The following is a 16,278-nucleotide window of genomic DNA, read 5'->3' as shown; positions in this document are numbered from 1 at the left end:
CATTACCACGTGTTTGTTTACTGTTTATAACTGAGAAGTGCCCAGCCGATCGCGGCCGCATGAACGTTAGTCGAGGAGCGTCGGTTACATGTACTGTTCGGTGGTGACCTACACATCTGCAAGAGAGTACCTTGTAGGGAACAAGGGATAGTGCCTATCACTCTGCCATCGATTCTTGGAATCGTGGCTACAATTTTGGCGAAACGTTATCGGTGCAGCAAATTGGCAGACTGTCGCGAAAATCGCTACGAAAATCTTGTTGTCTTTGAAGTGAATTTGCCTATCCGAAGTGGTGGCCTTGTAGTTATGGTGCTCGAATGCTGACCCGAAGGTCGCGGGATCGAATCCCGGCAGTGGCGGCCGTATTTCGACGGAGATACGGAGTCCTCCTTTCGACGGAGTCCTCCACTACGGCATCCCTCATAATTGTATCGTGGTTTTGGGACGTAAAACCCCAGATATTATTATTATTATAGAATAAAATTTTCTGGCTGCTGTATCGTTTGTCATGTACACACACTTTCTCACTTGGATGTTAGAGCTGTCAAGCCTGTACAGTAGTTGAGGCGATATATACACACCGACTTGGGTCATACGTCAACGTGTCGTGCATGCGAATTGATTTCTTTACCGCAAAAAGACTCAGATGAGCTCAGTCGACAGTTAGCCCATCACTTTCCTCAAGACCCATTTCTTTCTACAGACTTGTCTTTTTAGCTGTGCTGATTCTACGCACAGTACAACAGCAAAGAAATTGATGACAGATCCATTCCCTCTGTCATCTACTACATGACCAATGATATTGTGGACTAAAACACAATGATGGTAGACCGCGTGGTAGGGGCGTAGCCAAGGGGGGGGGGTGTTCAACCCTCCTCTCCCCGAAATTTTTCAATTTTGCATGTGTATATATACACACACGCATAAAAACGCACGCACGAACATACATAAAGTATGGTTGAAGCCCCCCGAAAAAAATTTCTGGCTACGCCCCTGCAGCGTGGGGATTGTGCAGAGACGCGATAATGACAGAATACAGACGGGGCAGGTCACAGACATTATGAAAACAAAAGCATGACAGTTTGTAGGTATCAAAATGACAGTCGAAGAATATACGGAGAGAATGACGACGCACAATTAATATGTTAGATGTGATGACAAACAACACACACATGGGACGCTGGACGTAGAATACTATGCAAACATGATGATATGAAAACGAAGTGTAGACGTAACATATGACAGACAGAAGGAGTTGTGTGCGCAGAAATTTAGTCATAAGTTAATCAAGTTATTAATTAGGTTCTAAATAAAACAACAAACTATGCCCTGCCGGCCGCATAGAAGTATTGCAGGCTACCGAGCAGAAATTTAAAGTCGGTCCCTCCGTCATAGGAATCAGTATAACACGAAAGTGAAACATATCTTTACAAAAGTATTGCAATGTTCATTGTACATTGATAAATGAGATGTTGCACAATGTGTGTGTGGACGCACCTACGTTGGTCCTAGCAGCACATATCCATCCCGATGACTAACGTCAGTGATCGATCATGATGAAACCTTTGTAGTAGCTGAAGTAGTTAACATAAACCCGGACACAGCGTGTGGCGAATCCCGCGCAAAGGTGGCATCCACAAGCACATAATCAATTAATAGTACTCGATATGCGCTCATGGAAAGCGTCGTCATTTGAGGAGAAAAACGGTATGGTGTGCGCTCTCCAGGGATTGGGTGACTTACACTTTTGCTCATGCATACACATAGGCGTGCGCAAGGAGGGGCGGCCGCCCCCCCCCCTATAAGGGGGGGGGGCGCAAAGTCAGCCCTACACATTGACATAATAGGGAGGGGGCCGCTGCGACTCGGGGGGGGGGGCGCAATGTCACGCCATACATTGACATAATTAGGGGGGGGGGGTGCGCTGCGACAAACCTTCGCCCCCCTCTCCCCCCGTGAAGGGGAACCCTGCGCACGCCGATGTGCATACGCTACCACGTACCTGTGGCGTATACCCGCATAACATGAACTGTGGGACTGAGGGAAAGGATTTCATCACGTACGCGACAGGCATTTTGCGTTATTCATGTCACGACCAGTTAATCATGTTCGTCATACACTGATCCGCTGCTATGCCAATTTATGTTTTCTACTTGTTATGGAGACGACCAGGAGAGCGCCCAGACTAGGTGGATAGATAGATAGATAGATAGATAGATAGATAGATAGATAGATAGATAGATAGATAGATAGATAGATAGATAGATAGATAGATAGATAGATAGATAGATAGATAGATAGATAGATAGATAGATAGATAGATAGATAGATAGATAGATAGAAACGGCCAAAATGCCTGAGGTTCGCTAAGAAATGCTTCGCATTTAAAAAAAAGAATTTTTATGCATCATAAGCACTTGCAGTTACATATATGTATATTCTATCACACAATATGAAGCGTTATATTATTTTCTTTCTGTATGTTTAAGTGATAGGGTAGTCCAAAACGCATCGTTCTAGACCTCGGTAGTTCAACCCATATTTCAGAGCTCCCTATATTAGGTGTTTTATGTCTTGGCCCTAAATTATAAATACGCTTTAGGGTGTCGTTGTTTTTTGAATACTGGTTTTATAACTTCTTTTTAATATATTTTCGTAAATGTTGGCCATATGTAGCAAATTCAGTTTTTCGGATAGAGGACTAGCTGGCGTTAAGTAAGGGGCAACAACGCACGGCTTTTTCCTTCAGCAGGCACATTCTATAGCAGTAGTAGTAGTAGTAGTAGTAGTAGTAGTAGTAGTAGTAGTAGTAGTAGCAGTGGTGGTAGTAGTAGTAGTAGTAGTAGTAAAAGCAACAAACCGCCATACAGTTTAGGTTATTTGTTTCCTTCATGGATGTACATAAATATGGTGGTCTTATTTTACGTTTTCATACGCTTAATTTTACATAGTGTCCCTAGTGTTTCGCAAAATTCGGTGGCCTTGGCTTCGAGGGAAATTTAAGTGCGGTTTTCGTTAATGTCTTGCGGTTTGCGTTGCTCATGTGACAACCCGTTTGTGCCCCTCAGGGGACACTTTAAAGATAACAAAATGCGGCCTGCCCGCTACAGGTAGGAACGAAGCATGACAAGATTTAAAATTTTCGAAATTGTTGCTGATCGCTGGCACTAGCAAACAGCAGACGACAAACGCTACGCACGCAGCGCCACTGCCGGCCTTCTGTGAAATCAAGCACAAGCGTTTGTTATTAACAAAAAGAAAACAACTTAAGTCGCACATTTATCGACGACGTGTACGTTCAGATTCCATAAATTTGTATCATTGCTATCCGAGCTAGATATTCTAGAGTAGGTTTACACAACTGCTCTTCTCAAAGGTCATGCTTTTTGGGTAGTGTACGCCATGAGGTTAGCGACTGCCAACGTTGGCGACTGCATATCTAAAAGCATGGCCTTTGAGATTTGTGCTAATAGTAACTCAGAGCAAATCATCGCTGGGATCACAGTTCGATCACCGAACGCAATTCACGGTGCATTTTTGCTTCCACGCGCATCCCCACTTAGCAGCATCTCAGTGATACACGTGAGCGTGCACATTTTTTTTTTTTTTTTTTGCCGCGCTTCCAGTCAGCCCCTAACGATAGCGCTACGAGCGTTTGAAACGGTATTTTGTCATTATTTTGGGCCGCGGTACTCCGGTCGCCTTCTTGGTGGCTGGCTGTATTTTTTTTACGCCACAGCGCCCGCGTTAGCCACCTTACCCGCGTCCCTCGACCTACGAGGCTACGAGCTGGAGGGTTTTCGGCGCAAACTGAGCTGAGCTTGTTCTCGGTCCGCGGTAAGTGTTCTCTCCTTGTCCTATTGAGCCTCCTGAATTGTTTTTTTCAATTCCGAGCGGACCACGTAAGTGTGTTGGTGCGCTTTTTCACGTTCACGGTGCCACCGCTGCCCTTCGCTGAATCACGTCTCGCAGCGGCTAGGGTTAGCGTTTACCGTCAGCATTGGATGGAGCGGTTTCAAGTATGACAGCTGAGAGCATGGGCGCTAAAAAAACCAGGAAAATAATTTTATTGCGACATTTAAAAAAGCTGGCGGGTTTTGCTTCCTTCTACGGTGCCTGTAGCGTGCGACTACTGCTAAGTATGGTTGTTGTGCGGCTGAACAAAAAATAAAGTGGGCCTGTTCCGTCGACGAAGTCTTTCGCCGATGTGCTTGCGCCTTGCACGAGTTGACCGCCATGCATTGCTAATCGTTTGTGCTTTTTTGTGCGCGTGAAGCTTGTCGTGGCCTGACACCTGAGGTTGACGCGAATACCTCCAACGTCGGAATTCGTCCCGTTGTTTCGATATTTGTAACCACTGCTGCGTGATTTTTCCGTACCCGTCCCGCCAACGCACGGCGCTCGATTGTTTATTTTTTTTTTTTTAATTACAGAGGAACTAACATGTCTGGAATCGCCATCGCTAGACTCTCGGAAGAGCGAAAGGCGTGGAGGAAAGACCACCCGTTCGTGAGTAAACGTTTTAAGACGATTTTACACAACCGCGTTTTTGTTTGCTTTTGTGTCCTTCGTGGTGTTTCGGTGTTCGCTGTTTTTTTTTTTTTTTTGCTCGTGAACGTTCCAGCAGTGTTTAGAAGACAGCCAAACCAGCCGCCGCAGTACAATTAACGAACATTTAGACGTGTTTTACCGCTTAGTATTTATGCTCAGGCTGCCGTTCGGAAAGTGACCGAATGCATTGTTTTGCGCAAGGGCGCCGGCGCTGTTGTCGTCTAAAGCGCTAATCGTGAACGCCGCACGAATCGAAAGCCATCGAAGCGGTGCAGATTCTATGAAACAGGACCAGCCTTTGTATGTTCTAGAAACACCTTAGTGAAGTCAGCGCTCCTTGCGTTGGCCGGTGTCCTTGATATCGATGGCGGCCGGACTGCGATGGGAAGTACGAGTTCACGGCAGTACGCGATAGCGCTGGCGGCAGCCCTTGAGAAAACGCAGTGCCTATTCTGTGGACCAGACCACAATCTTGCCATTCGTGACAGAAAACTGACGTCAAGAGAGGTGGGCTGTTCTGGTCTACTACAGCACAGTGTGGTCCACAAAATAAATCTGAACTTTGTCTTGTGGTCTGGTCCAGGAAAATAGACACTGTGAAAAGAGAAACCTTTTGAATGTTTCAGAGGGTGCTGGAGATTGGTTCGTAAGAGCCAACAAGTTGGCCATCCGCATGTTCAACAAAATGCTACGCATGTTCGTTTACTGTTTTGGATTTCTGAGGCATTCGTGGTGGTTTTGACATTGTTCGGTGTTTCAACGGTTTCGTAGGGATTTGTCGCCCGGCCAACCAAGAACTTGGATGGAACGTTAAACCTGCTCAACTGGGAGTGTGCCATCCCTGGAAAACAGGGGGTAAGTTTCGGATGCCCTCTTGTGCTTTCTGCCACTTGTGCAACCGGCAGTTGGTCACGTGTACCACTTAATTGTTAGGACTGGAGATTGCAGTTTTATGTCATATGCAATTGTGGTGACGTCTCGTTCAAACAAGGCAACGCCCAAGCAAGCTGGGTAAACATTGATAATCCACGACTGCTTTTTACGCATAGACAACACATGAATGCTATACGACATCTTGATTTTAGTGCCAAAATCAAGATGTTGTCGAGTATTCACGAACTCTGCGAGCAACAAGTTCTTATTAAACATGAGCGCTAGCTTTTAACATGATGAGTGCTTGTGTTAACCTTGGTGTTAGGACCTTACTTTCCTTGGTGTCATCTTGTTCGAATGAGATGATAGCATAAGTAGGTTCATGACAACAAATGACATGTCACTGCAACAATTGCTAATTGTCACGCATGACAAACTAATGGTTGCTCAAGAAACCTTGTGGGTTTCTTACCCACAAGGTTGTCTGCCAGCAAGTGGAGCTTCGGACACTTGTGGGCAGTTGTCCACTGGATCTCCATACAAACCTTGCCTGTTTTACAATGTCTTGGTCCTGTTGTAACGACAAAGCTAACATGAATGAGTGAAGAGAACAGGCAGTATTGGAGTTTGTGTGGATAGTTTCTGTACCTCGTCTGCACTTTGTTGATGCTTTATTAGTACTTTTCTGACCTGAGTATGAAGCAGTAGTTTCATGCTGACAACCTCTTCATTTAAATAAATCTTGTTTTTCCTTAACTTGCTGCCGAAATGTTATCGGTGAGGCTGCCTGCATTCATTCTTTTGTGTTGTAAAAGCAGTTCTTGTTACCTTACAAGGTTCTTTTAAGCGAAGCTTCTACGAATTACAGATTTCTGTGGCAGTGGCAGCACAATTCACAATAAATCCAGGGACCATACAGAAATGCAGGTGTACACCAATAGGCTCTCGAAAGTGTGCCAGTCGCATGCGTATTCGTATGCGACGTTTTCCAATAACTGATGCTCTCTCAATCATAGGCTTGTTGGAGGTCAGCCATTTCTGATATGCAAATCTGGTCTAGTATCAAGGTCACTTGTCATTTCATGTTGCCGCATTCGATTGTTGCATTTCATTGTTTCAAGCATGAATGTAGTTGTCTTTAGCTACAGGACAACCGGTATTGCCAGAAGGAAAGCCTCAGAGATCAAGGGGCGTTTCGTAACTTTTCCACTAGGGGAAGGGTGTTTGCGCCATGGCATCATGAAAGGGGCGGATTTTTTTTTCCCCACAAACTTTCATCACTTAGGATGACTTGTTCTTTGGCTAGTTAGTTAATACGGCGGTAATCCTAGTACAGAATGAAATGGACATAGCAGTGTGATTGTGGTGTACGGTACAGCATTCCTTGTGTTGGTTTGATTTTGCACCACAGCGGCTTCACCTAATTTCGTTACTTGCATGCACCAGTAGCTGCTTTGTGTGGTGCAGTCATGTGAGACTGGCTAATCTGTCGAAATGTACATCTTGAAGTTGTGCAAGTTAAGTACGTTGATCTGATTGGTGCATGGTTGACTTAGCTATTATTGATACATTCACGACACAGACGCCCTGGGAAGGAGGCCTGTACAAGTTGCGCATGGTCTTCAAGGATGACTACCCCTCGACGCCGCCGAAGTGCAAGTTCGAGCCCCCCCTGTTCCACCCGAACGTGTACCCGTCGGGTACGGTGTGTTTGTCCCTGCTCGACGAGGAGAAGGACTGGAGACCTGCGATCACCATCAAGCAGATCCTGCTGGGCGTTCAAGACTTGCTCAACGAGCCCAACGTCAAGGACCCGGCGCAGGCGGAGGCATACACCATTTATTGGTGAGTCGGCTCAATTTTTTAAAGGGGCCATGACACGGTCGCCCAGAGATTTGTGGTTGTCGGCGAAAACTAGAAGTAGAGGGTCTATTATGCCTATACAGATGTCAAAAGTGGGCCGTGAAAGAACATTTCAGTGCAAAACAAGCCCTAGAAGTCGCCGGCTGTAAACGCCGCCCACCGCCGGCGACCGCCATTTTGCAATGGCGCGTGTGACGTCATGTGCAGCACGGAACAGAGCCGTCGTCTTCTACCAAAGTTTCAGCCGCTGCAAATCGTTTGATTTCAGTGCCAAGCTGAAGAAAGCTAAAATTTCTCGATATCACGTCCAGCTGACCACGGAACAACATCGTTCGCCGCAATGCAAACGCTTGCACAGCTATAGCTGCTTGTTACGTCACGGCTCGCGAGTGCACCAGTGTTGCCTGACTTTCGGGCCGTTTGCGTGTTTATAAAAATATTCGATTCTAAATTAAATGCTCGACGAAATGCGCTAAAATTTCGCCAGATTATTCGTTAATGCACAAGGATTAATCTACATAACACAGATTATGATCGAAAATTGGGTGTCATGGCCCCTTTAACACAAAAGGGTTCTACGGCCAGCTCCACGCGTACACCAAGAATCAACTTAAGTGGTCTCCATTGCCCAACTGACATCAATAAAAGGGCACGCAGGTAGCTCAGAAATTCAGAAAAAAAAAAAACTGGCTGAGTTACCCAAACGGAGAATCGAAGCTCCGATTCCACGGCTTTTGAGCCCAAATTTCGGACGTGTTATGTATGCTTTGTGGGGATCTTTCGCACACTCGAACACCGGACACGGTACACACCGGGGTGCAACAAACACATGGGCATTTATTAGCACCTTTTACGGAACAGCAAGCCCCTCCAGGCAAACCACACAAACAACAAAGGTAACACGACAAATAACACAAGAGAATGTAAATATAAAACTCACAAAACTATGTAACACGCGATACAACTCTGCCATAGATTTAGATGGGATAATGGCCTGAGAACTTTTGACCACCCTATAGAAGTCTTGTCATGCTTGCCCAATGGCAGCACATCTTGCGATTTCTATTTCGCCCGACAGAGCTGCAACTACTACCATGGAGAAACTTCTTTCTTTCATGTTACAATTTCTACTGGCCTGATTTGAAACTTGTTACAGAGCGATGAAAGAAGTGCTCCTTTTGTGGCCCGCTTTGCCATTTCCCCCTTACCATGACTACACTGCGACAAGTTTCAAAATGGAACACCAGCTCGCTTGATCTTCAACACTCGGTGGCTTTCCTTGGCCTCTTCCGCCGAGGTCTCTCTTCATTCCGGACACGCACTATCAGCTTTATCCGTGCGATATGTGTTGAGAAAGCCGGTGCGACGCTGATGGTCATATCACTGATTTTATTGTAGCCGATATTAGAAAGCACCATATCCTGGGGCCAATGCTCGTGCAGTATTGTTGGACAATTGCGAGGGTGTGCATACAGAGGGTGCCCGAGCTATCTCTAGCCAGAGTTTCAAAAATATGACACAAACAAATGCATGTTGCAGACTATTGAATGGAGTAAGTCGCACTATTTCTTGTTTTCTCTTTAATTGTCTAATTATGCATTTTTAATTAACCAACTCCTAAACACCGAAGCTGGGCAATAAATTCCAATCAGAAAGTTGATCGGTTAGCAAAATGTTCGATTAGAAAGTTTCTAGCCCTCTATTTATTAAGTATTAGCATTTTTCTGCTTACTACAGATACCCACGGAGTACAAAATAAAATACCATGTGACAAGCCCGCCAGTGTGCCTGTGCGCGCTGGGATTGCGTGCTCCTTTACATTCTGCGTACAAATGATATGCTTCCGTCACGGTGGTTCGTGACAGCGATAAGCAGGCGCAGCAGTTATCGCTTGTTTCCGCCAGCAAAACGTGCGTCATTGCACAGCCGCCTCCATCGTCCTGTCGAGGCAGCACCCCCTGGCGAAATGTTATGGTCATTTGCATGCGGAACGTTGGAGAGCACTGCAATCACGGCGCGCTAGCGGGCATGTTACACATTATTTTTTTGTATTTCGTGGGCATCTGTAGTAACCAGAAAAATGCTAACACAGAAAGTTAGAAACTTTCTAATGTTTTGCAAACCAATCTACGACTTTTTCATCGAAATCTTTTGCCCGGCTTTGCTGCTTCAAAAGTTATTCAATTTAAAATACCTAGACAATTGAAAAGAAATAGTGTGATAACTCTATGCAATAGTCGGAACATGCATTTAGTCGCGTCGTCATAGAGTGCATCGGCATATTTTTAAACTCTGGCTAGAGATAGCTGGGGCACCCTGTATAATACATGTATGCCTCTGCCCAACTCCATTATATGCTTCTCGCATGTTGTCTTATAGGAAATTTGCAGAGAGTTTAAATTCTTTTTCTGTTTGCTCTAATTCAATGCTTCACTTTTTTTTTTTATCTCGCAGCCAAAATGCCCTGGAGTACGAGAAGCGCATCCGAGCACAAGCGAAACAGATGGCATCGTCAGAGTGAAGGAGATGAAGAAGAGCCTGCCCTCACTTTTCCACCCCAGCGGCCTCTACAATTTCGTCGGCCGCCACTTGCAGAGCTTTGCGATTGGGCCACCCTGCACAACCCAACCTTGCCACTGGTTCCAACCGACATCGATTGGCTCTCTTTATATCTTAAGTTCTGTAAATAAAGTCTTCTCTTTTTTTTTACCATAATCATTCAACACATCGTGCTACGTTGCTGTGCATTGTGCCTGATTCGACGAGGTACTGTTGTGACGCGCCGTGCTAGCCTAGCGGCTAAACAGTCTTCCTGGCCACAGCTGGTGCGTTTCAGTGGGGTCGAAGTACAAAAAACTTGGGAGGACACTCTAAGCTTCACCTTTAAGAGTGAAGCACAATAGCATTATCAGGCCATGTATGCATCGCCTTCTCATTCACATGCCACGCTTCTAGATGAACACCTGAAACAGTGCCGTGAGGAAAGGAACATCTGTGCACGACATTGGCAGTTGTAAATTCTTCTAGGGCACCTACCGCAAGTTCAGGCAATGCAAGCACCTAAGTGACTGCACACACTGTTGATGCTGTGGCTAATAATTATGGTGAACTATGGCTGAACACTTTTTCATTAGTAGGCCTACCACTCAACTCGTTACGCAATTTTCAGGGTGAGATTAAACTATTCGCCCGACTTCATGGCTGCATATTATCTTTTTCCGAAGCATTTGCAAGCACTAGCCTAGCTCTGTGCTAGAATACTACTTGATTGGCACGCAGAAGGCCAGGGTTTGATTCCGGCTCATTGCCAAGTAAAGGTGTCCACGATTATAAACAACACGTCGCACTAACATGAGCACTGTATTTCTATTTCTTTTGCATTGTATTTCTTCCCAACACTGTGCCTTGCACTCTAATGCAGTCTTTGTTGCCGAGGCATTACACAGGCGCTAGCAACTTGATGCTATCTGTTGGCATCGAGTAGCGCTGTGCAGTGTGGTCGCGTAACGTGCACTGCTTCATAAAACTAGATTATTGTGGACGCAATATGCAGTTGGCATTCCAGTGGCGATACCAAGGCCAGTTAAGATTTGCAGCCGTGTTCTGTTGATGGTCAGAATCAACAAAAAAACTTTGACCAAGATCTCGGCCCGCAAGTGCCAGACCTATGCAAGGCTGGCCGGAAACACATTGCTGTACACCCAACCTTTGGCTGTACAAAGAGAACATTTTTTATTCAGCGACACTGTTGATGAACTTCCCTGGAAACGATGGAAATGGGACGGCAATTCTTCATCCCGAACACCCTCTGCATCCGCAGTGGACACACTCGACTATCTTGCCCTGTAAGTAAGGGAAAAAAAAGGTGTCGTTATCAATATACACTAACGAATGTACGTGACGCCAGCGCTTCCTTGCAGATAATGCACTCCACCCTAAAACGTATGAAGGTTTCCCCGGAAACAGGCACGTAAAATATTTGTCCTGGATCTAAAGCTTTGTGGAACCAGTATTGTATGAAAACAGTTTTCACGGGACGCTAAGAGATCAACTGTTTCTCGTGTGTTAGTAAATTACCCTACTGTACCACTCTTGTCGTGAGTAGACGTTTGGTAAGCCACAAAAAACGCAAAAGAAAAATAGGGATAACGACACCACCACACTGGCTCGTGGCGACATCGTAGATGTTGAACACTGAACAAGTTGGTACGGCTGCATACTTGGCCATTTCAGACACCACCTATGTAGAACTGTCTGAAAATGCATCAAATTGATGCAACATTATTTGAAGGCACTCAATATTTTATTTTAACAAAAAACAATGTATGGTATGTTGATTTGTGTGTGTTATAGTAATTAATCCTCATTAAATACTATCTATTCGTCCAAGTCATTCACGCTCTGTTCTTGCACGAGCAGAATCAAATCTCGGGGTAGAAATACAGAGTGAATTCTTTTTCGGTTATGCTCATTGTGAGCAAAGAAAAATTATACTTTTGTCGCGGCTCACGGGAAGTGGCATGTCGAACTATTCGTTGAACATGGAGCAAAGTGACTATACAAAATGAAGTTGAATGAAGACACAGTTATTGCTCGGGTTCAATTCATCAAAATGTGAATGTGTCTTGCGCTTTCTTAGCCACTAGGCGACACAACTAGCAAAAACAAGCGGTGCACACAATTGTGTACAAAGCGTCTCAAAGGGTTAATGTGGGTTCAATCAAGACTAATATCAACTGCCCAAATTCCATTTTTGTGGCTGAAGAAAAAAATCGAGGGAGATGTCAATTAGAGCACTGCACGGGCCGGATTTTACTGCCCGGGCCCGGCCCAGGCCCGCTTTATGAAGCCCGAGCCCAGCCCGGGCCCGTGGTTCCAAGCCCGGGCCCAGGCGTACATGACCGAACCCAGCCCGAGCCCGGCCCGGGCCCGTCGTTCCAAGCCCGGGCCCGGCCCGGGCCCGGGCGTTCATTACTTAACTATTCCAGGGCGCGCTTGTTCATGACGAGGCCCGACCCGGGCCCGCTAGAGGATATTAGTTGTTGATGATGATTATTAATGATGCCGTGCGCTTTGTAGCGGGCGATCGGACGGAAAATCCGGTGTGTACATGCATCGAAATGCTGCTTTGCCCACGGTGGTAGCTCAGCGGTTAAGCTGTTTCGCTGTTAAGTCCTAGGACGCGGGTGCGATTCCCGCGGCCAGGACGGCCGCAATTTGGTGGGGGCGAAATGCAAGAACACCCGTGTATATACTTATCTTTAGGTGCACGTTAGAGAACTCGAGGTGGTCGAAATTGATCCGCTGCCACTACGGCGTGCCTAGTAATCATATCGTGGTTTTGGCACGTAATACCAAGGAATATAAATGAAATGTATCGTATCTGTCAACCTCGAATAAAAGACCGAAATCTTTATGCCTCCCATGGGAACAACCGTGATCTGGCCCATTGTTAGTGCTGTTAATATATATATATATATATATATATATATATATATATATATATATATATATATATATATATATATATATATATATATATATATATACGTGTCACTTCAGCTTGGCACAGTATACCTTAGACCATGCAATGCATAACATTCGCGTGTGCTCGAAGGCCCGACTTACGCCTTTTAATGAGCGGGTCCGAGTCCGGCCCGGCCCGCAGCCTCAAGCCCGGGCCCGGCCCAGGCCCGCGGCTTCAAGCCCGGGCCCGGCCCGGGCCCGCACTTTCAAGCCCGAGCCCAGCCCGGGCCCGCCGGAAAACGCTTAGGACGGCCCGGCCCGCGGGCCGGGCCCGGGCTTTCGGGCCGGCCCGGGCCCGTGCAGTGCTCTAATGTCAATACCTCCTCGAGCTTCGCCTTGGGGACGCGGCAGATGCAGTTGGTGCCGAAGTTGGTGTCCCTGGTCTGGATGCAACGCAGGCAGCACAGGTTCTCGTAGCCCTGCTTCTTCCACTTGGCCATCAGGTTGCGGTCAGCAAGACCCTCGCGGATGCAGTATTCGAAGAGCTCTGCACGTACATGCGTCACGTGAACATCAACAGGACTCTCTACAGTCGAATCTCGTCATAACAAAGTCTCGCGGAACGTAGAAATATTGTTGTTCTATATTAATCGTAAATGCACGTATTAGTCATAAGTCAGGAAAAAAATCGCTAAACAAGGAATGTCGCAGGAGCCAACGTTTCAACATTAGGGCTTGTCTTCGTCAGGGTATCAACTGCCCTCCTAACAGCGCGTCCATGTAGGGTGCTCACAGATTGAAATTTTTCAGAATAACAACTCATACGTGTGATATCTCAAGATAACCGTGTCTTCTTGCTGCGAATCTGGCAACTAAAGGTAATGGTGGCTCTGATGTAAGCGTTCCAAGTCTAAATTTTGCTGACATGACACGAACTAAAGACAGTGGAAACAAAAGTACATGAATTACTTTGCCCTACTTCTCATCCTTTCAAGGATGAAAAGCAGCGAATTGCCGATGAATAGCACACGGATGAAAAGAACACGGGTACTAACAGGAAAGGTCATTCCTGTCGGTACCTGTGTTCTTTTCATCGGTGTACTTGTTCATCACCAATTCTCAGATCTTCATCCTTGAACTGTCACATATACTGGGCCAATGGCTCATGCTTCCCCTGCAAATTTATGTTTCCTCAGTAATGTGATGCAGTCATGGTACAGTAGGTAGTCGGGCGAGTCGGTGCACAGCAGGGAAAAACTATTTCCTGATGCATGTAACCGTTAATCACCTGTATCTTTTGTCATGCTTCTCGTGTTTTTTTTTGCACCCTGGCGAATGGGAGGCTTGATGCGGTGGAGTACACATGCGTGATTTTTTCCATATATATATATATATATGGTTTGCATGAATAAATCTTTAGTCATGACTTAGCACTTGTGTTTCGTTTCTTTCTCTAGTGTCTCATTATTTCCTTCGCGTTGTGTGTAAAGATGCAGTCATTGCAACAGATAAAAAAAAAAAAAAAATTATGCACATATAGTAGTCTGAGCAAAAAGGGAAGTAGAAGAAAGGAGGCGCGCATTAAGAAGCAGCACGCACCTTTACTGATGGCCTTTCGCTTGTGGAAGAGGTCAAACACGTATCGGGACTTCTGGTGGTGGATCTTGAAGATGGGCCACAGCGACTCGACCTTGCGCTTGCCCTCGTGAGACTCCGTCTCGCCTGCAACCAAACGGCTTTCTTAAGGCTCGTTCCACATTTTCGACTAGCACCAACTGCGCGACTATTGGTGACTGGCGACAAAGTAGCAGCTCAAAGCGGCCGATTTGCACAGTGGCTAATGCGACCTACCCGTCGATACAACTAATTCGCGTCTGCTCGCACTCTTCATCACCTCGTAGAATAAGCACACATCCTGTTCCTGCACATCAAATTGGTTCAGAGGTTTGCGACTACAGTCACACACTGAAAAATTGAGCAGCGAGCAACTGAGCCAAAGCAGTCGCTGTTCGACCAAAGCAGCCATTTGCCAATTTGGACAACTTAACCCATTGTCTAGGTAAGGTTAGTCACTTTGCAGAAGCCATACCGTCACGTTTGTTTCTTTCTCTCTTATCACTGTGACGCAGTAAAGGTCACTATGCTTTGAACGGCAGCCGAATGAAAGGTCTGAGCCGTAAGCCAATGTTTTTACAAGAGAATACGCCTTTGTCAGGTTGTCGCTCAGATAAAATGAAGTGCCTCTGTAAGAAGGAATATTGGCTTCAGACTAAGCATTCTTTTGATCGCCCGCTGTTGATTACCTCAAATATCCATCTTCCTGCGAACCCATCTCTCTCTTTTTTTAATTCTGCTCTGAAGCAACACAACTGATCCATTCGACAGGAAATAAATTCATCGAGCAAGCTAACTATGCCAAGATTTCTTTTTTTTTTTTGCGTTTTCTGTGCCTTGATAAGGAAGCTCTCGATAAATACGTCATTTCCGCACGCAGCCTTCGAACGACCAGCACACCGCTAATTTTGTAGCGTCACGTTTACGCATGAAGCCGAGTTCGAGCTTTTCCTAAAGCACCTATAGAGTGCGCATTGCTATAACCTCCGTCATTTAGTCAGGTGATAAGTTTTAGTTCCTTTATGCCCCACTTCCCTAGGAAGCGCGAAGGTATCTATCCTCGATCAAGTGGTGTCAGGTAACTAAACAACGCAAAGACGATTTTTCTTGCGTGTCTGTAACTTGCCACTGAAAAGGCGCGATCGATCTTCTCGCGACATAACTAAACCAATCAACTGTTGAGGGAAAATTCGCGTAGCACAACGCAATCAAAGACACAGCCCCCAGTATGACTACGGTCCGTTACTAGTTGCGTTACTTTCTTACGTGGCTCGTCAGAAAAGCATCAAACGCATTAATGATCGCGAGAGAAACCAATTCAAGCTGCGTCACACTGACGCCGCCGGCCCAACCCTCCCGCAACACAGTAAACAAGCAAACAAGTAAAGTGCTCACATTCGCGCATTTTCTGCTCCAGTTCGTCCAGAGTGGGCTCGATCAATTCCCAACCCTCGGGAGGGGGCTTCTTGCTTCGTCTAACTTTGCCCATGTCTCACTCGGGTTACACAAGCCGCTGCTTTTCTTCGATCGCCAAAAAGACGCACTACTAGCAAAGCTGACCTATTACGCGTCAAAACAACACAAATCGCACTGCCTTCGTAGCTCACGAGCTTGTTACGATCTCAGATGGCAGCTACGGATCGCTATGGCTGCAGAATGGCTATTATTAGCTACAATGCAGAACGGCTATTAATGGCTAAATGTGTATGTGGCTCTATGAGCTTCCAAGATTGTATTCGGCCGTGAAGCACGTAAAAGCATTGCCTCTGAGACTAATAATCAGTGCTCGGCCTGTCATGCGGCTTAAGGCGTGAGTTCGAAACCCCACCTATTTAACATTACCTGATCCACAAGCATCTATACACCCATTCCGTAGCTTCAATAAACAATTACGACCTGTAGACAAGAAGT

General features: G+C 46.0%; 2 protein-coding genes across 2 annotated transcripts in view; one reads left to right on the top strand and one right to left on the bottom strand.

The window, feature by feature from the left end:
* LOC119399996 (SUMO-conjugating enzyme UBC9) overlaps positions 1 to 9,996 on the top strand; it is a 562,334-nt gene extending 552,338 nt beyond the window's left edge. Inside the window, exons 2-6 of the mRNA XM_037666902.2 lie at positions 3,783 to 3,837; positions 4,434 to 4,509; positions 5,323 to 5,406; positions 7,007 to 7,269; positions 9,742 to 9,996. Coding sequence (XP_037522830.1) covers positions 4,444 to 4,509; positions 5,323 to 5,406; positions 7,007 to 7,269; positions 9,742 to 9,808 — 480 coding nt within the window. The 5' untranslated portion in view covers positions 3,783 to 3,837; positions 4,434 to 4,443 and the 3' untranslated portion in view covers positions 9,809 to 9,996. The remainder of the gene's footprint in view (positions 1 to 3,782; positions 3,838 to 4,433; positions 4,510 to 5,322; positions 5,407 to 7,006; positions 7,270 to 9,741) is intronic.
* Positions 9,997 to 10,994: 998 nt separating this feature from the next.
* On the bottom strand, positions 10,995 to 16,008 carry LOC119399994 (protein BUD31 homolog). Its single transcript, XM_037666901.2, has 4 exons — positions 15,763 to 16,008; positions 14,353 to 14,475; positions 13,134 to 13,300; positions 10,995 to 11,130 (listed from the first exon to the last, which is right to left on the bottom strand). The coding sequence occupies exons 1-4, from the start codon at positions 15,854 to 15,856 to the stop codon at positions 11,080 to 11,082; spliced, it is 435 nt and encodes a 144-aa protein (XP_037522829.1). The 5' UTR covers positions 15,857 to 16,008; the 3' UTR covers positions 10,995 to 11,079.
* Positions 16,009 to 16,278: the final 270 nt, after the last annotated feature.

Source organism: Rhipicephalus sanguineus, chromosome 7 (assembly GCF_013339695.2).
Source record: "Rhipicephalus sanguineus isolate Rsan-2018 chromosome 7, BIME_Rsan_1.4, whole genome shotgun sequence".
Lineage (NCBI taxonomy): Eukaryota > Metazoa > Arthropoda > Arachnida > Ixodida > Ixodidae > Rhipicephalus > Rhipicephalus sanguineus.
Note: the sequence above shows the minus strand (reverse complement) of the source record. Positions and strands in the feature narration are given on the sequence as shown.